Source organism: Oryza sativa, chromosome 11 (assembly GCF_034140825.1).
Source record: "Oryza sativa Japonica Group chromosome 11, ASM3414082v1".
Taxonomy (NCBI): Eukaryota; Viridiplantae; Streptophyta; class Magnoliopsida; order Poales; family Poaceae; genus Oryza; species Oryza sativa.
The window spans coordinates 30,290,001-30,313,457 of record NC_089045.1 but is presented as its reverse complement, the minus strand read 5'-3'; the positions used below and the strand labels follow the sequence as shown (position 1 = coordinate 30,313,457).

Here is a 23,457-nt window from a genome sequence, read left to right as displayed (position 1 = left end):
CCATAGCTTTTCCTATTGGTTATCAATATTAGTTTGGCAGTATGCATATTGAGATTTGATGTGTCTCAAATATGTACATGTATCCTACTGATGAAAATGCCTAAACTAGTGCATATTTTATTGTTGTTTTCTTGCTGTGAATACAGGCTATTGCTTCAATCCTGAATTTACATGCACAAAGGATTTGTGCGTCAAACTATTGTATGAATTGGCTATTAGAGCAAGTTTAATAGTATAGCCCACTACTAACTTCAAATCATCTATAGCCAATGTAATAGCCAATTCATACAATAGTTGTTTACGGTACTATTAATATCTGGTCCCCCTGTCACACACACATTACGTTTTGGAGCCCGTGCTGCAGCTAGCTACAGATCTGTAGCCCGCTGCTCTTCTCTCTCTTCCTTTATCTCTTTATAATATGTTTATAGCTGGCTTATAGCCTGCTATTGTACCTCCTCTTATATTTTTTTTTGAGAAGGGTACAACCCAGGACGCACACTTACACACACCGCACTCACACCACTACACACGCACACACACGTGTGCGCGTCACTAACACACGCTAGGAATAACATTGGAGGCACTAGGCCTCAGTGCACGGGAAACGTACAGTCCCACTGAACGCGCACACGTGTGTGTACCCTATTACCTAGCCGGGACCAACCGAAGTCAGTCCCGGGGAAACGGGGAAAAACCCCTGGTGAGACACGCGAGTTGCGATCCCAGGGATCGAACCGAGCAACGCCCGGTTCTCTACCTCCTCTTATATTGGTTATATATGATTTGGAGTTAGTAGTGTGCTATACTATTAAACTTGCTCTTATCTCAGCAGACGGTAATCCCTCGATCCTCTCGTTAACACTTTTTTGCAATGTGGAACTCGATGGATGTTGGCTAGCTAGCAGCCTAGCACTTTGCATTTGGCAACACATTTTGATGCATCTTATTTTTGCCTCTTGTTGCTTAACTTCTTGCCTTTAATACAGATTATTGCTTCAATCCTATCTTTGCATGAACGGTGGAGCCTGCCGAGATAAGATAAGCTTAAACGGAAAATACGCCTATTGCATTCAGGAAGGGACTTGCTGCTGCCACAAAACGGAAACATGCATGAGAAAATGAAATGAACTAATTAATGTACGGATCAATCCAGCTGTAGTTGATTAAAATAGACAAAATAATAATGCTATAAGTTCAATAAAGTTGTGCTAAATCTTTCTTTAGTACTGCAAGCATGACATCTCCCAAGGAGCTTACATACTACTCAGTGAAGTACAGTTGTAGGAACCAAGAAGCAAACCCATGTGTTGCTCATGGTACTACCCTTGAACTCCCTAAAAGATCATGCCCGCCAGATTACTCCGATCCAAATCACAAAATATAGTTAATAATCGCCTTAACCATAAAAAATAATCGGCCAACCATTCCATACAAATATATAAACACACAGATAAATATATTACAAGTTAAAAAAAAAGAAACTAGAAACAATAAATAACAAGGCTGCACACTAGTCTATTGTAGTATCGCCAAGGCTTGCCGATGAACATGGACCAACTGTTCATATTCAGGAAACGTTTCTGCCATTCTCTCCATTAGGCCATCCGGAAATGTTTGAGCGCGAATGAGATCAGGACGAATCTTCATCATCGAAAGAACCACTTGTTGTACGTCCATTTCATCCAGGGAACCTGCATTTGCTCCAAGAGATGAAAGTAAAGTTACATATGTATAAAAAAGAACTATTGAGGCAAGATTAAGATGGAGAAAATAATTCGGGTTTACCCAATTCAATGTCTTGGGTTTCATCATCAATGTCACCGTCCTCAACAATTTCAATTGATTCACCAGCGGCAGCCGCTGCATATCTTTGAAGAAATTCCTCTTCTGTCTCTTCGCGTACATCATCATCATCATCCGAATCCTGATTATATGTTGTTTGTGATATTCAATCAATTTGGTTGGGCATGAATATAGAAGATACAAATCATGATTCTGCTCAGTTACCTCATCATCTTCATCGGTGTCTTCCTCCTCTTCATCATCATCATCAAGATCTTCTGCACCATCACCATCATCCCCATCCTCTTGAACTTCCTTCAGATGGATGCAAGACTCCATCAATGATACACAGCAATCATGCAACAGTTTGGTGCCACCCGTAGAAAGGGCCAAAAGACGCTCAATTACAGTTGCTAACGTTAACACTGCACAATAACAGAAAACAAATTCAGGATGTACCTTCACAGGATGACAGACCAAACATGAACAAGATTAAACATTCCAATGATCAGTAAGTAGTTACTTACCAGCTAGTTTGATCTCGGATTCAGATGACAAGCCAGGATTGAAAGAGCTACTTGAGATTTGTGCTAATGCAGATGCCCATATCGCATAACCGTTACTGTCATATTTGCGTAAGAGTTGCTCAATAGCATCAGGGTAGCATATGTAGCATGACGAAATGACTAGTATTAGTGGTTTCCATATCCCAGAAGGGCTGTCAGATACAGACTTGAAACGGGAGAATGCTGCTTGCGCAAAGGATACAGCAAGAGTCATTCTAGTATCTTCTGCTCCAAGAGAGAAATTAGGAGTGTGCAGCAGTGTATGCATGCATGAACATGCCCTCCATGTTGCAGATGGGTAAGCTTCAATGGCCCTGGTTATAAAACTAGAAACCCAACTAATGACTGAACTTTGTGAACTATTTTCAGATCGGGAAGGGAGTATTTTCAGGAAGAAACCAGTAGAATCAAAGTTTTGATGGAAGTTAACAGCTTCTTTGATTGTATTGAAAATTCCCTGATCCTCCATTTCCTCCCAAGAATCCCAACAAGCAATTATGTCAGCCCATATAGCTACTAGCTCAAACACCTTCATACTTGCAGTTTCTTCCATAGAGGTGATAGACCTCATAATGAACTCAAGTAAAATAGAAGCATCATTTACACATGACAGAGGTGGCAATGAAGAGCAAACAGATAACCCCTGGAATGAATGTTAACAGCAATCAAGCAGATTTCATCACATGAATGCCTCAATAAACAGCATTTAGCTTTGCTAAAAAATAAACAGCAAATGTAGCATACCATTTGCTCAACTGGAAGCAACCAAGCCTTTTGTAACACATGCGAAAATGTTTGGGCGATAGCAAACTGGCCTGACTGCCAGACCCTCATTTCAATGTCCTTGTTTTCATCTGGTGCAGAGCTTTCCCAAGCTTGAGCCATCGATACCAGTGCAGCAAAACCCCGTTCAACAGCCTAAAAGCATATACATGTAAATCTGCTGGTTTGATGGGAATTTTTCCTATATGAATTGAACACATAGGAATCTTGAAATATAATGCAGATGGGTTATAAAACGCATGTACTCCCTCCGCTTGAAAATATGCAACATTTTAGAAATTGTCATAGTCAACTTTATTAACTTTGGTAACTTTGAGCACTGATGTGTCAAATAGTTTTTATATTTGTCATGTCAAAATGAAACCATTAGATTTTTCATGAGAAAATACTGATTCTTCACAAGCATTTTTTGATATTTATACAAAAAATAAAGGTCAAAGGTGCATGTTGGATACTGTTTGTGCCCAAAACATCACTCCTGAACAGAGAGCATGTTGAAAGATGTGTGCTCAATGTTCACTAGTGATTGCACATGATGGTTTAAGTCGTAATTAATTAATAATTATAACGAAAGAAGCCCGGAAATGCTCATAATCTACTTATTGAGCTTCACTCTCAATAAGTATACCTATTACCAAATCTGCTAAATTTGGGAACAGTTCCTACCTTTCAAGACATCTACCACTCAAAGCAATAATATAGTAAAATTCTAATCCCTAATACAAACAACAAAAATATTAATAATGGAAATGACACTTGATGGTACAGTTAAATATATGGCAATGTTTATTTTCCCTTTTACAGAAAACACTAACGTATTGACAAATAGAGGATACAGATGTGCAATTACCTGAGGCCAGGGATCTGGCACAGGGGGCAATAGCTTCATTATGGTATTGGCTATGTTAGATACAATTTCAGGAATGTGAGGCAAAACTTTTTCTTGGCCAGACTCGATTATTGTGCCCAGAAGCTGAAACAAAAGAGTAGACTCATTTTCATCTTCAACGCTTATCCTTTTCATCACCACTTGTAAAAGGACAAGCCAATCAGGAGGAGCATAACCATTCTGCATGAGGCACAAAGAAATATCTCAGTGGCATACTAGCATAGTTCCAACTTCCAAGTGGCAGGTGAAATCCATTGACAACATCACATAAACCCTTACCTCAATGAGTTCTGCAATGGCACCAGAAGCAGAAGCACGAACAGGATAACAGCTCAACTCATCAAAATCCTCCATCGTCAATGCCTTCATTAATGAATGATAAATATTTGTGCTCATGGCCTACATCCAAGCAAACAGCAGTCAGAAAATCAAATATATAATATATGGAACATTGGAACGTACATATTAATGAAGCCTTTTGTTTTCACCTATTATTTCATAAGGCTGGATGATAAAATTATGAAGGAAAAAATGTAACCTCTGGTAGGCACAACGCAAGCTGTCCAATAATCCAGTTTGCTGCAGAAATCAAATATGGACTGCATGGATCCAGGGAATACAGTGGAAGAATACGATTCCTAATGATTGTATTTGTCAAATCTTTTTTCTCAGTCAGAAACTGCAAAATGGGTTACTGAAATTCATTGGTATTCATTCTAACAAAAAAACACAAAACACACATCTTCTGAATCTTACATCTTGGAGGCCCCCAAATGCCATTAGAACACCGAAATAACTGGAATGAGTGACAGTGAAATGAAGTGAACTTCCAACTATATAGAAATATGGGAAAATAACAAAACGAATATGCTGTAGTTCACTTGTAAGCATGAGAGATACAAATATCTAGACTTTTTGCTACCATTTTTTCTTGGTTAAAACAAGTAATTATTATGTTCTTACTTCTGCACTGCCTTTGATGACACATCTTCCCCCTGGGGAGGTATAGGAAATTTTGACAGGAATGGTATAACCAATAACTCCCCAATGGAGCTCCTTTCTCCTTTTCCTTTACTTTTATCACCTTTCTTACGCTTAGAAGCTGCAGATACAACTGGTGGGCCCTGATGCCAGAAAATGCTAATACATGAGTAGAACATCTTTAAACGTTTTATTTCAATTCAATAAGTGAAAAGGTTCAGGTGATAGATAGAAAATGTGTGAACTAGGTAGATTGAACATACAGTTGTTAATAGCATTTTAAGTATGTATGCTTGCAGGTTGTGATAGATGCAAATGGAATTCAATACAAAAAGAATATTGTTATCCTTCTACCAGTGCTAGTCAAAAGCTGTAATACCTTATAATGATTTATGAATTATGAAGGAACAGTTTATCAAAGGGTTTATTAATATAGCAATTCAATGTTAAAAGATACTGGTGGATCTAAACTTGTTATTATGTTCCATTCCACTATGGAAAAAGGCACAACCTTCGATAGGGCTATAACACCAAGTAAATTGATACCACTTTTTCTTGCTGTGAATAAATCCTCAGCCCATCCTGAAATGTCGTCCTGCCAGCAAATATATCAGTGAACACAAAAGCCAGAGAGAAAATTAGCGTGATGGATTCATGTACATACAAGTTCACAAGGTAGATTTTTCCGCATGTACTCATCAGTATCGTCTTCCCACTCTGTTATATCCTGCACACAGATAAAGTTTAAACCAAACAAATTACATATTGAAACAGTACTTATGTGTTTCCTATCGAAAAAGGCAGGGAGCTGACCTTTTCATTTAATGCTAAAGCTGGAAAAATTGCTGAATCCAGAAGTGAAGAAAAATGTGGTGAAACAAGTCGCCATCCCTGCAACCAAGGAGCACAGACCCATCAAATTCAAACATAAAAAAATGTGAATCATGATTTTGGTTCAGTTTAACTGCATAATGTAAATACTTACAGGGCCTGTCTCCAGAACACGAGAAATTACATCAAATGACAATGAAATGATCCGATCAGAGAGAGGGCCGAGTTTCTGTAATCATTAAGCACTCTCAGAATCTCGTCAAATAAATTAGGAAATGATCATGATGACTGATGACCATCGCAACCTTCAGAATCTAGCATGCTTTAGTTCGGGTTCATGATGTTTGGGCTTCATCACATTGTACAAATAAAAGGATTATACAAACCACTGACTGAACTTACATGTAAATGAATGCTTTGACTTGATATTCTGGTTGCGCTGTTGACTATATGTGCCATCTGGCTGAGAAAACTGGAGGGTTAGTATTCTAAAAGGATAAGAATGACGATAAACATTAAAGTACGTACTCGTCAGCATGTTTCCGGTGACGAGTAACAAGTGTGCAAAGTATGATGAGGCATCTCTTTGCAGTCTTGAGCCTTGTTGTGGCTCTATCTTCATATTGACTGTTGAAATCCAGTGATTCTAGTATGCGGAACATGTCTTTGCAAAAGGAAGGCAAAATCTGCTTTACCCTAGATGGCATGTATGACCTAACCTGCATGAGTATGACAATTAGGCATCCCTCATAGCAAGTTAATAATCATGCATGCCAAAACGTTAGCTATGGAATTAAAACAATGTAAATATACCAGTAATTCAAGTACAGCATTTGGAGAACCAAAAGAACAAACTCAGTATTGTATTCCTAAATTGTTTACATAAACATGAACAGTAATGCTTTAAGTTCTATTCAAACACATTATACTCCTCAGTCTCAGCCCAACCTTTCGTTCTCTTAACCTTCCCAGATGTTGCTAATTGGCACTCTTCAATATAATTATGCAAACAGCACATGGTTTATTAATAGCAGTTTCTACATTTTACCGTATGATGATAGTATGTTATGGTCATAATGGTATTTTTAATACAGAAGGAAGGAACCATGTCTTACAGTGAAATACATGCACTTGCTCGTGATGAGTAGGAGTTGCTCGTATTCCAGATTAGTCTCATCATGTGACAACAGAACCTATTGACCACAGAACCACACACCATAAAAAGTTCAGGAAAGATCAGCATGTGTACAGCATTTAGAGCAAAGCAGAGTGCAACACAAAACCTTGTCAGCAATGTGATGGAATGTCACTTGTAGTGGTACAAGAATCTCAGATGCGATTTGCTCCAATTGTGGTGGAACAGGCTCTTTTGCTACTTTGGGGTTCAAGAAGTACTGTAAGATAACACAGCTAGAAATAAATAAGAAATCCGCTCTACTAAAATATTTATGTGCAGTAGTTGTTGATACAGGAATGCTAAAACTCTATAATGAGTAAAGTAAGTTTAAGCTTTAAGGCATACTATTTACTCCCTTTGTAAGCTGAAATGTGTACAATAAGTATTATGCAATTAGAACAGACAATTGCACAAATATCAACAGAGTTATGTCTTGTATGGACAAGCTAGAGACAGGAGTCCTTTAACAAAAAAAAAGGAATAAAATGAAGTTAAAATAAAATGTTCACGCTTACAAAAACTAAAATCTGAGAGTGAAGGATTTGATTTTCAAAAACATGCGACAAAGGCATACAGCATATGAAATATTAGTCCATGAGATATACCTGGAAGGGCCTAACAACAGATTGAAGTACTGTGAGTGCGTTGATAGTATTCCATTCAGGATGCTGGCCTGGACTTATTATATTGCTGCTCTGGATCACTTGCTTCAACTGGGGGACAAGTTCAGGCCACAAATTTTCCTTGACAAAATCTTTTTCTATGACTTGGCGGAACTGTTTGATGCAAACCATAAGGATGTAAGATAACACCCAAAAAAGGCTTGGTAGTGAGGAATTTAGTTGCAGAGAAATTAAGTAGAAATGAGACATACAACTTCAATCAATACTCGAAGAAGGAAAGGTTCCACTTGAAGCAACGCCTGGGCGAGCCGATCACGGAACTCTTTATAAAGCTCAGGTGATGACAACCCCCAGTCAATATTTCGGCGTGTGTAATTCTTCAAGTATGTTGCTGCAGCAACTTTTGTTCCTTGGTCCCCATCAGCTATAAGCACAATTCAATTATAAAGGTCAGGTGGGCTGCCTGCCTGAGCATTGATTGCTCAAAAAGAACACATATACTCACAACTAAAATTGGTGTGTTTTGTTCACGCTAAAATTGGAAGTTTGATTGAAATTGGAACGATGTGACGGAAAAGTTGGAAGTTTGTGTGTGTATGAAAGTTTTGATGTGATGGAAAAGTTGGAAGTTTGAAGAAAAAGTTGGGAACTAAACCAGGCCTAAATACTGGTATAACATTTCCATTTTTCTGTACAATATCTCAAAATGAAACAAGAACATCAATATATTCGTCTCCATGGACAGAGCACCAACCATTTCCCAAAATTATGTTTTTACATGCACATAAATAGTCTCCCGCACTTGCTAACTGCAGTTTATCGAATCATGAGTTGGATTTTGGGTGCTGCGTGTGGCAATTTAAAATAGACAGACAAACATCAAACATGCATAAGTGATTTGTCCAAAATAGCTTTCATTTTTGCATGGAGTTCCACAAATTAGTAAATTACAATCCAGGCTACCACTGCTCAAATTCCCCAGCAGAAGCAAAAATATCCACAAGCTTCCGCAGAAATCGAACACGGTAGCACTTGGCATGGAAACGCCACCAGCACAGCTACAACGAGAAAGGGGAGGGTACCTGCGGCGACGGCGAGGAGGGAGATGGGGAAGCGGGGGTCGGAGGAGGCGGCGATCCTGGAGAGCCCTTCCGTGGCGGCGTCCACCGCCGCCTTGTCGGGGCTCAGGGTGGCGGAGAGGAGCGACCGGAGCTCGTCGCCGGCCGCCGCCGCGGCGGCCGAGGTCTGGGCTTCGACCTCCATGGAGCGTAAACCCTAGTTCTTTTTTCTTTTCCTTTTTTGAGGATATTTTTTGACCAGCAAGACTCCAGAGAGAATGGGGTTGAGTTGGAGGGAATGGAAAGGAAAGGAATTTGGCGGGAAACATTGGCGCCAGATGCCATGGAACAAGGATCCAGCCAACAGTGGTTCAGCAATCAATCCCCACTATGCACTAATAGCCAACAGTATACAAATACACTATTTACATGCTGGAACACACTAACAATCATACAAAACTACAATGTAAATTTTCTTTTCAAAACTATCACTATAACTTTAACTGGTATTTCCCCAAAACTGCAACATAGCAAAGATTTTATTAAAAAACTATGATTTTATCTTCCTATAAGTTTTATGACATGTGAGCCAACTCATACCAGAATGAGTAACATGTATAGTATATATGACAGGTGAGTGCAAATTTATCATTCAAATAGAGTTGTAGTTTATTTTATAAATCATACGATATTGCTGTAGTTCTCTTGGAAAATTTTGAGCTAACGTTGTAACAGAATGATAGTTTTTTTTTTTTTTACAAAAAATAGTTGTAGCTATATGAAATATACTATAAAAATTCAGATTAAAATATACAACGTGTTTGCAGCTTCTGTTCGTATATAAATCAGGCCCAAATACTAACCGGGAGCAGCCCAAATATTTAAGCCCATACCTACTGTCTGAACAATCACAGGCCCAGAGTGCCACATTTTTTTGGGCCCATATCATCGCTATTTCGCCGGTTTTTGGTAGGATGTGTGGCCAGAAAAACAAAACTGAACACTGCAGTAGATCAGAGGACCAACAGCAACACAAGAGAAAAGAAGTCATCACATCTACCTGCTACCTAACTGGAGCACAACAAGGCTACCAGCAAGCAGGCAGATTGTGCAACTGCCATCTACTCACCAAACACCAAACTCTCCCTCTCGCTTCTCTTGCAAAACAACCTTTCCTGAACCAAAATCAAACAAACCAACACCTGTTCAACAGTCTAATCACTAGTCACTAGTCTGTCTGCTGAATTGTTCTCCTTAATAACGTAATTAATCCATCCACTGTCAAACCAAGAAACACCAAAAGATGGAAAAGGAAACCAAAGGCAGAAACCATTATTCTCGCACAGCACAATGTAATCTGGTCCGATTGGTCATAAACATGGTCTCATTCTCATACAGGGTGTGCATATCACAATATCTTCAGTAGACAATTAATTCAGGAGGATGCATATCACAATTAGCAGTAGTTTAGTCAATTAATTAATGCTTCTCTTCTACACTGATGCTGCAGGTTTGCTTTTACTTAGTAGATCCAATCTAGAACACAGCGAGTCATCTTCTTTATATTCATTCCATTCCTCCCAAAGACGCAACGTGCACACACCACCAAGACCACCACCTTCATCTTGGTTGGCTTCGTTCACTCCGCCTACCTACCTACCTCTGCAGTTGGTTTGCTGAACCCTCCTCAAGAACCCACGCCTCTCCTCTCGCGGCGGCAGCTAACCGAGCCATGGCGCGCAAGAAGATCCGGGAGTACGACTCCAAGCGCCTCCTCAAGGAGCACCTCAAGCGCCTCGCCGGTATCGACCTCCAGATCCTCTCCGCCCAGGTTCGATTCTCTCTTCTTCTTCTTCTTCTTGATCTCAAAGTTTTAGCTGTTGTTTCCGGTGATCCCTGGTTGGTTGGCGCTTTTTCATTTTTTTTTTTGGCCTGATTTGGGCCCGCGTGATTTGGCCTGGTTGCGTGTAAACTGTAAAGATCTGGTTTGTCTTTCTTTTTTGGGTTCGATATTGATTACTCAATGAGGCATTGGCATTTGTTAATTCGTGAGAAGATAGTTCTCTGTTTAGGATAAAATACAATGGTGATAGTATGAAATGGGGGATCTGGGTACAAGTCGTAGGACGATGCAATTTTTGTGCTGGTAGGCATTGTGGATGGGCTCACTGACAGGATTTTGATTTTAGAATGGAAATGTTCTTGGTTCTGTATGTGAAGGGTAACTTGCAAAGGTGCGATTTTGATTGGAACTAGTACGGCTTATTGCTTGCAGTTTGGTACTGGCAGTAGTGCAAAAGAATCGGTTTCTTTGTTAGATCTGGAGACTGGAGTTTTGTCTTGCAGTATTGTTTTTGTTTTTTTTTTGTATGTCTAAATTGTTAATTAATTCATTACTGGTGTCCGTATGGTGGTGAACTGGTCATGATGTTGACACTTGAATGTTGTCCTGATGCAGAGTGATTTCCTCTGAAATACTACATACAAGCAGATAGTTCCTTTTGTTACATTCACACATTTGGGGTCACTAGGGAGTTTAAACTGACTGATTTTGAATTATACAAATTGCACTATGCGCGAAATTAATCTTAATTACGGTTCTCGTTTGACATAGCATATTTTTGTTTGAAGTTAAAAATATCGGTTTGGCTGATTCTGGGATTTGTAAAAAGGTTACACAATCGACGGACTTCACAGAGCTGGTAAACCAGCAGCCATGGCTGTCAACCATGAAGTTGGTCGTGAAGCCCGACATGCTGTTCGGGAAGCGTGGCAAGAGCGGACTTGTGGCCCTCAACCTAGATATTGCTCAAGTCAAGGAGTTTGTGAAGGAGAGGCTGGGAGTTGAGGTAGTTCAATTTTGCTATCGCCTTTAAAATCTGACTTATTCTCTGTTCGCTTGATAAATTAAGTTGTTCTGTCCTATTGTGGCTATTCAGGTCGAGATGGGTGGCTGCAAGGCTCCAATCACCACCTTCATTGTGGAGCCATTTGTACCCCATGATCAAGAATACTACCTTTCTATTGTCTCGGAGAGGCTGGGCAGCACCATTAGCTTCTCAGAGTGTGGAGGAATAGAAATTGAGGAGAACTGGGACAAGGTTAAGACAATTTTTCTTTCCACTGAGAAGCCAATGACACCTGATGCATGTGCTCCCTTGATTGCTACCCTTCCATTGGAGGTATTTGTCCTGTTAAAATTATTTGCCTTTGTACCTCATTCAGTTGATTTCATTTGAGGAGTACTTCTATCTGTCACATGCTTATAATAATTGAACTGTACATTTCGTCATTAGGCACGTGGAAAAATTGGTGATTTCATTAAAGGAGTCTTTGCTGTCTTCCAAGGTATTAAAGATGCATATAGAATTCACTTGTCATTTGTTGTAATGTTTTAATTGTAAAATGTAATAATAAGCGTATTGGTATATCATGTATCCATAATAATATGCTCCCTTTACAGACTTGGATTTCTCATTTCTCGAGATGAACCCATTTACCATCGTGAATGGAGAGCCGTATCCTCTGGACATGAGAGGAGAATTAGATGACACAGCAGCTTTCAAAACTTCAAGAAGTAAGTCTCATTGCTTCTCTAGCATACATGCCTCTGTGCGAATGTTTTATTAAGCATTTCTTGTCACTGTTCAGGTGGGGAAATATCGAATTCCCACTACCATTCGGTAGAGTTCTCAGTTCTACAGAAGGCTTTATCCATGACTTGGATGAGAAGGTATCCACATCTCAAATTACACGTTTCACATTTCAAGCCTCCTCCCCAATCTTTTTTAAGTATGAGTTGCCTGTATAATATCATCAGTAGGTTTGCACATGAATTCAGATAGGAGTGCTGGCAGTCTGGCTCAGCACTATATGTTTTTTTGAATTATTTGCTAAATGTGATATAATGACCTTATTCTTTCAGACAAGTGCATCTCTGAAGTTCACCGTTTTGAACCCAAAGGGGCGCATCTGGACAATGGTTGCTGGAGGTGGTGCCAGTGTCATATATGCTGATACAGTAAGCTTTGAGTTCCTCCCTTGTTTTAACTTAGCTGTTCAAGGATTTCATGCTACTCTCATGAAATTAAGTTTTTTTTTCTTATTTACCATGTCGGAGATTTGGGATATGCTTCAGAATTAGAAAACTATGCAGAGTATAGCGGTGCTCCCAACGAGGAGGAGGTTCTGCAGTATGCTAGAGTAGTACTTGATGTAAGCACTCAAGATATAACCATAACCACATTTCTCTCCACTCCCTTGTTATGTCAATTTGTTAATGATAACATTCAATGCAGTGTGCGACTGCTGATCCTGATGGCCGCAAGAGAGCTCTTCTCATTGGAGGGGGTATAGCTAACTTCACCGACGTCGGGGCCACATTTAGCGGCATCATTCGGGCCTTAAGAGAGAAGGTAGCTATGCTGACCCCTAAATCTCGAATTGTGGCCAATGTTCTCTAAAACTTATCACCAGTTCCACATGTTCATCTGATTGGTTGACTGTCAACTGAATCTGAAACTTGCTTTCAGGAATCCAAGTTGAAGGCTGCAAGGATGCACATCTATGTCCGACGTGGTGGTCCAAATTACCAAACTGGGCTGGCTAAAATGCGCAAGCTTGGCGCAGAACTCGGCGTCCCGATTGAGGTACGGATCTAGTGTCTCCTACTGCACCTCTCTCTTTGCTATGCAAGACCTGTTATGTCTGAAGTTCATAAATGCAAATGGGCAAACCTATCAGTTTGTTGTTGGTGGTTCTGAATCACTATCCTGACCATCCCTCACACAACACGGATGAGCTGATTTCTGTTTGAACAACCCATCACTGCAGGTGTATGGGCCAGAAGCGACGATGACTGGAATCTGCAAGCAAGCAATTGAATGCGTTATGGCCGCAGCATAAATGAAGATGCAAGTTCTGGGATCTGCAGGCAAGATGCTGAATGCGTGATGGGTGCGACATGGATGAGAGTGTGGTGTAGTTGCAGTAGTTCTCTGCAGATGGCTGATTTGTTTCTTGATACATGTTATACTTGGACGAGATCTGGATAGGTTATTGATGTACTGAAACTACTACTGCGATGCAATAAAAGTGAGAGTAGCGTTTCCTGATTTGTTCTCTTCTTTATTGTGATATTGTTGCAATGCAATCGCGCTGTATTTCATCTCACATTGAGATGTGTTCCTGATTCAAGTTTAGCCCATGGTTTTGGTTCAAGTTTAAGCCATGGTACTGCACATGCATTTTACAGGATCTGAATATTGTCATCATGCTCAGCAACAAGTAGACGATGGTCACGACAGAAGAGTTCAAACAACAGCATTTTTGTGCTGAAAAACTTGGTAGTATCTTTTTGTTGTTTATGGCAATAAACTACTGCAAATGGTAGATTGTTTGCTAAAATAGGTTTCAATTTTTCGATTTCGAAGTAAAAACCGCTCCTCACAAGTTTACCAAAATCCGATCGAAAACCAGTAAAAAAACAGCAATAAATCCGATCGAAAACCGGCGCCTTTCAGTGAATACCATACGAAAATTTTCACAACCAAGATCGGCTAATATCGACCGGTTATCACAAACTGAGATTCCATCGGTTTTGTGAACCGTCTAACATCAAGATCGTGTTTACAAATATAGTTCAAGAAATATTATTTTGTATAAAAATATATGTAATTAACTGTGGAGTAAACTAAATATATATAATTGTTTTGCAGTAATCTCTTAATCATTATCGGGAAAACAATTATTTAACTGGGGAATAAATTCATGTCCTTACAGTAAACATTGTTTGGGCACAGCTGTTTCTACCATTATAGTTTTACAGTAATTATAAAGTAAGAAAATCCAATATATCCAACCGCTATCCTTTTAAACATAAAATTATCGTATGATTACCAATTAAGCGAATATAGATTATTCTCTAAATCAATCAATCAACTATATTTATGACTAAGAAAATCAACCGGATTATGGGCATGTGTGTTTTAGTACGGCCATATAGCTCTCCCTGCAGTTTTGTTCTAATAGCTCACAGTCATAATCATAGCCATATATATATATATATATATATATATATATATATATATATATATATATATATATATATATATATATATATATATATATATATATATATATATATATATATATATATATATATATATATATATATATATATATATGAAAATTATATACTACTACCGGGAGTAGTTACTCCCGTCTCATCCACCATGCGGTTTGTTCCAAGATCTGTGCAGTTTGGTGCTAATGTGGAGTCCTTATTAACGGGTTAATGACTAATCAGATTTGAAATCCAATCCATTAAGGAAGCCGGCTGCTCTTTTCACGGTATACAAATTGTTTTGTATGCATGTCAATTCAACCAGCTAATAAAAATGAGTAGATGAGGTTTTTAGGTAGATATATTCTGCCTTAGCTTTATTGCATCTATATTCTGTCCTATAGCGGGGATAGATTAAAAGGTTCATTATTTTTTTTTAAAAAAAAATGAGCAACTGTGATTTGAAGGTCTGTTTTCTGCATGCATTCAAATCCAAGTTTCTGTCATACGATGATGTATATACTATTGGGTACACATACATATTGGACGAATGATGCCATGCTTACAGTAGGTACTAAAGATAAACAAATTTGTAGTAACTACCACAATTTCAAAAATCTTCGCTTATAAAATCTTCAATCTGTTTGGCACAACTCTGTATATTGGCCTTGTTCGGCACAACTCTAATTTATTTTTTTTAAGCTAGGTATTTCTAAATGTAGAAATTCTGTGATTACGTTGGTAATATTTAAATAAATCATTTTATTTATATTTTAGAGGAAATAAAATATTTTAAACAATTGTAGTTTAACATTGTCGGTGATATGGGACCGGGAGTATCGTGACCAGAGGCTTGAGGCAGACACAATCGCCCACGTGGCCTGGCACCTTCGGGGACGTCGGGCCCGAGGGTGACGTGTCCGCCCTCCTCCTGATTTCCCCGAGGGGGGGGGTCAGGTTACTCCTGCCCCGGCCCCGAGGGCCGAAGCACCCTGACCCCTTGAGGAAGTTTGCACCACATATATGGGATAGGTGAACACGGCGGTGCTCACCTAACCGCATTTATTGTAGTCTGGTCAAGCGTGTCACGCTGCATGCAGCGCAGTGCAGCGCGTTCCTTTATCCGGTCTGTGACCTGTCACAGACCGGTCAGATCACGGGTTAGGTGGCGACTGGCGGTCTGACGCACGCCTTGCCCCATCCCGTCAAGACGAAAGCCTCTAGGCCCTCGTCTCAAGCCGGAGCTAGCGTGTTATCTCTTAGAGATGGCACGTTAGCCCTGGTTAGATTTATACCAGGCTTCATCCTAACCATTACAGGCAAGATGTTACATGAAGAAGGGCAGACATGCACGTTGCTAAGCTGACGCGTAGTGGACAAGAATGACCGGTCTGACACTGGTCGCGTCATCAACGGACAGCCATAATCCCACGTCGTCCCTGTTTCCGACGAAAGTGGGGGTAGGTATGGGCTGTCCCGTCAGAAGGGCAATCGGACAGGAACCGTACCGATCTCCGTCCATTTATGAAGAAAAGAACAGTCCAGTTTGGAAAGAGAGAGGGGCATGTGGTATCCCCTTGAGATATAAAAGGAGGACCTTGCCCACTTAGAAAGGGCGACTGGAGACCTTTTTCTAGATCCGATCCCAGAGCGATTGGGGGGCGGGTCGACACCTTGTTACTTGTTCATATACAGATCCACCAAAACACAGGAGTAGGGTATTACGCTTCCCAGCGGCCCGAACCTGTATACATCGCTCGTGTCTTGCGTTTCTTTTGGGGCTCGCGATCTTTCCACATACCGAGAGAGCTTGAGATTTCACCCTAAGCCCCCGGCCGAACCGGCAAAGGGGGGCCTGTGCGGTCTGCCGGTGAGGAGCCACGAGCTCCGTCAAACATATATACAAACTTTAAATTTGACATGGATCTAAGATTTGGAGCAATGTTTAAATTTGTAGGAGACATTGTAGAGAGGAAATTAAATCTAACCGTCCGCTTTGCAGGATGAGAGAGCGACAGCCAAGATCACAAAAGCCACCAAGCAGCCGAGGGCCATTGTGTTATTTTTCTTGGAAATGATTGCCATCACAAGATCAGGCTATAGTGTTTTGTTCTCCTGATGATTTGATAAGCTACTTCTATGACCTTCACTGTTGCCGGTGTTCATATAGGGGTACAATAACCCACCATAAATGACATATATTAATGCAAACATTATCTTACTCATATCCCTTGCATTTATGCTGAGGAATTTATTAGCTGTTTATTTTATAAGATTTGATGTTTTGAAAGCCAGCACTGCAGCAAGGTCGGTGTTGCTGCCATTGTTCTTGCTCGGAACTGGAGAAGAAGCAGAAGTCACACTGAACAAAACAATAAGCACAACAGATATCCACACTGGCAATTTAAGCGCCATGTCTGAGCTCTTATGCATTGGTAAGACAGGAATCATCTGCTTGAGGTTAATTTATATATTTAGCTCTCCGTTCCATTGTGCATGAAGGCACCTGGTTCTTCTGTCTACATCCAAGACCTTCACTATTGGGTCAACAATGTAATTTCCACCCAAGAAAAGTGAATATTAGATGTGCTAGCTTGCCTAACCATGCATGCATGTTTTATTAGCAAGTTGCTTAGCTCCTTTCCTTTGACTAGCTCATTGTTTACACTCTTCCTAGATTATCTTTTCTTTTCTTCTGTTTCTGTATGATCCTTGTTTTGGGCTTTCTTTGATTTTAGAAAATGCTGGTACTGGCTCTGAATGGAATTGGAACAGCCAGTCAAATTGTTCTCTTCACTCGAGATCACTTGCAGCACCGGACGACTGACTTGTGTTGCCTGAGATTGAAGCTGTCCATGGCGATTAAAGTTGTGGCTACTGGCAGGCAGGTAACCTTGACCTTTCTTGCTTTCTTATAACTTGCATTCTCTTATTTTTACTAGTTCATTTCACTTTTATGACTGCAAACTTCATAGGCAAAACATTGAACGCTTTGCAAATAGGGAACAGAGAGAATGAGCAGAGCAGAGATGACAAATTACAAAAACACAGAAAGTGAGGCAATAGAGATTAGCATATTGATCAGATAATAAATAAAGAAATTCACTAGGAAATTACAGGCAAAGAGCCATAGACTGCTGTTCAGGTGTAATCCCACCAGCACTGCTGCTCAAATTAACTATTGTGAGTCACTCTACAGGAAAACACAAAATTTGTACCCACGGAAATCTGTTCAACGAGAAAGCTCCACAGGAAAGAAAAGCTATAAATTTAAGATTGTGTGGTTTTGACAGTGAAATCCTGTAAATGAATTCTTCACTCTACTCCATCTATCCATCTATCTATCTATCTATCTATCTATCTATCTATCTATCTATCTATCTATCTATCTATTATATTATTAAAATAACCTTGAAAAAAAGCACCACATTCACTGTGGTGGCTAGAAATTCCTACAATAATCGAAGAAAAAGAAAAGAAGAGTCCAAATATAAATACAATCAAAAGATAGCTGAAATTCGGAATTAAAAATAAGTAATATTGAAAGAAGAGTCTTTATAGGAACCCAATACGAGATTAATCAAAATTTGGATTAAAAATAAAATAAAATCTAAAATTAGAAAAAAAAAGTCTCCAATAGGAATACAATTTAAAAATAACTGAAACTCGGAATTAAAAATAAGGAATATTGAAAGAAGAGTCCATACAAGAACCCAATACGAGATTAATTAAAATTCGGAATAAAGATAAAATAAAATCCGAAATTAGAAAAATAAAATAAAATAAGAGTTCACGTAGGAATATAATTTAAAAATAACTAAAATTCGAGATTAAAAATAAGCAATATTGAAAAAAAGATACCAAGTAAGAAACCAATACGATATTAATTAAAATTTAAAATAAAAAATTAAATAAAATAAAAAATTACAAATAATAAAAAAGAGAGTTCAAGTAGAAATACAATTTTGAAACAATTGAAATTAGAAATAAAAAATTGATTAAATTTCACAAAACTACAGATACTTTGACCAAATTATCGCAAAACTACGGATTTAACATGATATATCACAAAACTACAGATTTAACACTAATTTTATCACAAAACTACAATTTAAGGTAAAATATCGCAAAACTACAAATTTAGAACAAAGTTACCACAAACATATAGGTTTAATGTCAATTTAATCATAAAACTTGGATATTTATAACTCAAACATTACATTAGTGCAAAGGATTTAAATCCTAAAATCTGTAGTTTTATGATAATTTTATTCTAAAATATGTAGTTTTGTGATAGTTAGTTTTAAACCTGTAGTTTTGTAATAAATTTGTTGCTAAATCTGTAATTCTATGATATACGACCTTAAATATGTAGTTTTACGATAATTTGGTCAAAGTATATGTAGTTTTGTGAAATTTACTCTAAAAAATTTAGAAATATTAAAAAAATAGTCTAGATAGAATAAATTCGAAATAGAAAATAAAATAAATTCAAAAATAAAAAAAGAAAAATAAGAGCTCAACTAGAATACAATTTATAAATAACTAAAATTTTTAATAAAAAAATAAAGACTATTGAAATAAGAGATAATCTAGAACACATGACGAGATTAATTAAAGTTCGAAATAACAAATAAAATAAATTTCAATAATATAAAAAATTATAAGAGTTCAAGTAGGAATATAATTTATGAATAAAAATTATCGGGATGACAAATTATGCAATTTTTAAAGGTTCCGAGGAGAATAAATAGAAACAGTGGTAGAACGTGCAAGCAAATAAATAAGGATATAACAGAAATATATGGGGTAGCAACTAGTGACTGTTAAAAACTATAAAATTAGAAACACTAGGATGATGAGGTTTTTTCTTTCAAAGTCTTAAAAACAACGAGACAACTATTTAATAAAATTTAAGTAAAATTATATTAAAAAATATATAATTTTATATAGGTGCTAGCCGCGCAATTGTGCGGGCCGCCCAGCTAGTTAACTTACTAAAGGAATAGAAAAAGGAGTCTCAACGTTCGCTCTCACGGCCTAGAAATTCTTATATTAATCGGAGAAAAAGAAAAACAGAGTCCATATAGAAATACATTTAGAAATTGTTGAAATTCGGAGCTAAAAAATTACTTCTTCCATTTCATAACGTAAGTCATAATGACTTACATTATGAAACAGAGAGAGTAGGAATACTAGAAGAGGAGACCAGAGTCCATATAGAAATACAATTTAGAAATAACTGAAATTCGAAATTAAAAAATAAAGAATATTAGAAGAAGAGTATAGAGTCCATATAGAAATACAATTAAGAAATAATAGAAATTCAGAATTAAAAATAAGGAATATTAGAAGTAGAATATAAAGTCCATATAGGATTTTAAAACTAACTAAAATTCAGAATAAAAATAATAAAATTAAAAGTAGAGTTAGAGTCCATATAAAAATACAATTTACAAACAACTAAAATTCGAAATTAAAAGTAGAGTTAGATTCTAAAGTCAATATAGAAATACAATTTAGATGTAACTAAAATTCGAAATTAAAAATTAAAGAATATTAAAAGATGAGTTTAGAGTCCACATAGAAATACAATTAGAAATAATAAAAATTCAGAATCAAAAATAAATAATATTGGAATAAGAGCTTAGAGTCTATATAAAAATACAATTTACACATAACGAAAATTCGGAATTAAAAAATAAAAAATATTGAAATAAGAGTCTAGAGTCCATATAGCAATATAATTTAGAAATAACTAAAATTTGATATTAAAAATAATTAATAACTAACACGATATAAAATAAAATATGAATATTACACATTAAAGTTAGTACAAAATTTAAAATTGTGTTGTCATTTTAATATATTTTAATAATAAATTGAGAAAACATATATGCTATTATATGAGATAAAATATAATGATGCTAGCCGCGTAATCCGCGCGGGCCACCATGCTAGTTACTATTAATAATAGCAAGAAATTAGAGCCTTCCAGCCTTTCATGATAGTAACAAAGTTTGCAGCTCACAATTGAAAATAACTGATAAGACTAGAAGTACTTCACTGATGCTCAATACTCGGAGGTTTTAATAGCTCAAAGGAGTTAGTTTTTCAGTTCTTAAAATATTATAGAAAAGATATATAGAAACCTTGAAACTGGTGGTCATTTGGAAGTTATATAAGTCAAATCATAGTAAAATTCCACGAGAGAGAAGCAATCAAGATATGCACTACTAGGTAGGGTATATAACTTTACTGCATTCAGATATCATCATCACCTAAAAAAAATTATCATCAGAGAAGGATATTTTTTACTTTTAGCAGCTTGTGAGGAACCTGACTGCAACCAGAAAATGAAGCAGGGAATATAAGCAACATCGATCGCATTTTCAGGATAACAACATGCACTCACACCCACAGATTTATACAGATACAGCAGCAACACAAGAATAAACCTTCAAATCAGTAGTGGATTCCTCGGACGGGAGGGCCCGAGTGGCTGCGTGCATCAACGACCAGCAATCGAAGCTGCTAAGTTGCTTCACTCTCTGAAGAAGGATTACAAGGTAAATGATCTCTGCGAACTCCTTGAAAATGTATTCTGATTTGAACCATCTCCTACTTCACATCCTAGTAGTTAAGTAGTTATGTAGTTGGTATGGGTACTTCACTTATCTATCTACCTATTGCTTGATTGATTCCACTAGCTATCAGTATTCTTCCGGACTGTTGCCCACTCGTAGATTTTGGTATCATCGACCTGGCCTAAATAATGACTACAATGTTATAAATCAAACATTCTGCAAATTGAAAAACTGATAATGATTAGTTTTGATATTTTAAAATCATAAGACAATGAGAGGGCTATTTAACAAATTTTTAAGACAATCATGTCAAAAAGATAGAAAATTTTGTATAGGTGCTAGCCGTACAATTACGTGGGCCACCTAGCTATTTAGCTACGATATCAATGTACAAAACCTTGGTTAAAAGAACTTACAAAGTTCAACATATTACTAGCTATGATACCAACGTACAAAACCTTAGTTAAAAGAACTTACAAAGTTCAACGTATTATTAGCTGTGATAGCAACATACAAATCTTTAGTTAAACATCTAAAAACAACACAATATATAAATCTTACAAACAGAATTATTTCATCTTATAATGCAAAGTATACCATCAGCGCAAAGTAGTGCAATATATAGCTTCACACTGAAAGGCAACTATGTTGTCGTAAGCGTTGTTGTGGTGATGCAATAATCATCAACTTTGATAACAACTCATATGCCCTTGAATTTGCATCCATTCCTTTCTCACCAAATGAAGGTGCTCCAAAACATGCTTCATGGTAGGCCTCTCATCCACGTCTTCCTTCAAAGATTGAACTGCGATCCTACCAATCATGTGAAGACAGTCCATGACTTCAGGTGACGTGATATCATCATCGAGCATCTCTCTTGCCTGGCTATCCGTCATGTAAGATTTAACAAAGTTTATTGGGAGGCTATTGTTTCCATCATACCTTGCCTTTTTTCTTGTGATTAGTTCTAAGAGCACAACCCCAAAGCTATACACGTCACTCTTCTCTGTAAGTATCCCTGTTTTCATATACACAGGATCTATGTAGTTTATATCCCCTACGACGAAGTTAGTGTGGTTCTTCTCTATAGATATGAGTCTAGATATTCCAAAGTCTGAGACTTTTGGCTTGAAGTCATCATCTAGGAGAATGTTGCTGGACTTGACATCTCCATGAAGTATCTTCTGACTAGCAGATGAATGCATGTAAGCTAGAGCTTCTGCAGATTCAATAGCAATTTCTAGACGTACTTGTAATGTGAGATTATATTTTGCAACGTGATTGCCATTACCATGAAGCACATCGTGCAGGCTTCCTTTTGGTATGTACGCGGAGACCAGCATTGGGACATTTGTCTCCAAACAACAACCCACAAGTCTAACCACGTTCTTATGATTGATTTGAGATTGAATTGTAACCTCATTAGCAAAATCCTTTTTGCGTGCCTCATCATCAACTGCAATGGAGCGCTTCACCGCAACTTGCTGGTTGTCATTAGTAGTTCCCTTGTACACCTCACCGAAGCCACCCTTTCCAAGAATGATACTATAATTGTTTGTGATTTTGCCTACCTCCTCCTTTGTGAATATCTTAATACCTATGTTTTTGAGAAGTTGACCACCATTTTTGTTGAAATGATCTCTAAGCTTCCTCTTCTCATATTCCATGCGCAAGAAAATGAGTACGATGGACGAAATTGCGATGGCACATATTGTTGCTGAAAACAAATGGTGTTTCTAATTAATTAAGATGTTACTAACAATTAATAGAGTAAAAAAACTATATGTAACATGTAACCTTTTATACATTATACTATGTACGTCCTTTGTCTCAGAACAAATAAATCTAGTAATTAAAGTCTATTGAGATCCATAATATTAGAATGTGTCACATATCATAGGAGTAATAGGTTTATTTGATTTGGGAGGGGGGAGAGTAGTTAGGATGTGTCTTACCGATCAGCGCTGTAGCTGATTTGGATAGTACTGGTTGACAGGAATTGTTGTTTTTTCTATCTTTTCTTCGCCCAAAGTTGCATTTACATTTGTAGCCACCTTCTAGGTTATGGCATGTCCCACCAGGGCAAGGATTCTCTTTATAAGTGGATGGATCA

At 37.7% G+C, this 23,457-nt stretch overlaps 3 protein-coding genes across 3 annotated transcripts in view; 1 reads left to right on the top strand and 2 right to left on the bottom strand.

Annotated features, from left to right (window-relative positions):
* Positions 1-1,172: 1,172 nt before the first annotated feature.
* LOC4351168 (importin beta-like SAD2 homolog) lies at positions 1,173-8,964 on the bottom strand. The gene is made up of 21 exons (XM_015761883.3): positions 8,718-8,964; positions 7,887-8,059; positions 7,618-7,788; positions 7,119-7,229; positions 6,951-7,028; positions 6,364-6,554; positions 6,238-6,298; positions 5,990-6,064; positions 5,818-5,895; positions 5,669-5,731; positions 5,516-5,599; positions 4,987-5,147; positions 4,780-4,819; positions 4,562-4,702; positions 4,303-4,422; positions 3,985-4,203; positions 3,096-3,269; positions 2,313-2,994; positions 2,011-2,210; positions 1,789-1,927; positions 1,173-1,694 (listed from the first exon to the last, which is right to left on the bottom strand). Exons 1-21 carry the CDS (start codon positions 8,896-8,898, stop codon positions 1,519-1,521), a joined length of 3,318 nt encoding a protein of 1,105 aa, XP_015617369.1. The 5' UTR covers positions 8,899-8,964; the 3' UTR covers positions 1,173-1,518.
* A 1,319-nt stretch (positions 8,965-10,283) lies between these two features.
* On the top strand, positions 10,284-13,809 carry LOC9272485 (ATP-citrate synthase subunit alpha chain protein 1-like). Its single transcript, XM_066305783.1, has 11 exons — positions 10,284-10,524; positions 11,366-11,542; positions 11,633-11,875; positions 11,990-12,041; positions 12,157-12,274; positions 12,345-12,426; positions 12,619-12,714; positions 12,786-12,908; positions 12,992-13,108; positions 13,226-13,342; positions 13,527-13,809. Exons 1-11 carry the CDS (start codon positions 10,426-10,428, stop codon positions 13,596-13,598), a joined length of 1,296 nt encoding a protein of 431 aa, XP_066161880.1. The 5' UTR covers positions 10,284-10,425; the 3' UTR covers positions 13,599-13,809.
* An 8,000-nt stretch (positions 13,810-21,809) lies between these two features.
* LOC107277119 (wall-associated receptor kinase 3) overlaps positions 21,810-23,457 on the bottom strand; it is a 6,799-nt gene continuing 5,151 nt past the window's right edge. Inside the window, exons 3-4 of the mRNA XM_015761885.3 lie at positions 23,300-23,457; positions 21,810-23,061 (exon numbers count right to left, since the gene is read on the bottom strand). The exon at positions 23,300-23,457 is cut by the window's right edge and continues 13 nt beyond it. Of these exons, the coding sequence (XP_015617371.1) occupies positions 22,028-23,061; positions 23,300-23,457 (1,192 nt within the window). The 3' untranslated portion in view covers positions 21,810-22,027. The remainder of the gene's footprint in view (positions 23,062-23,299) is intronic.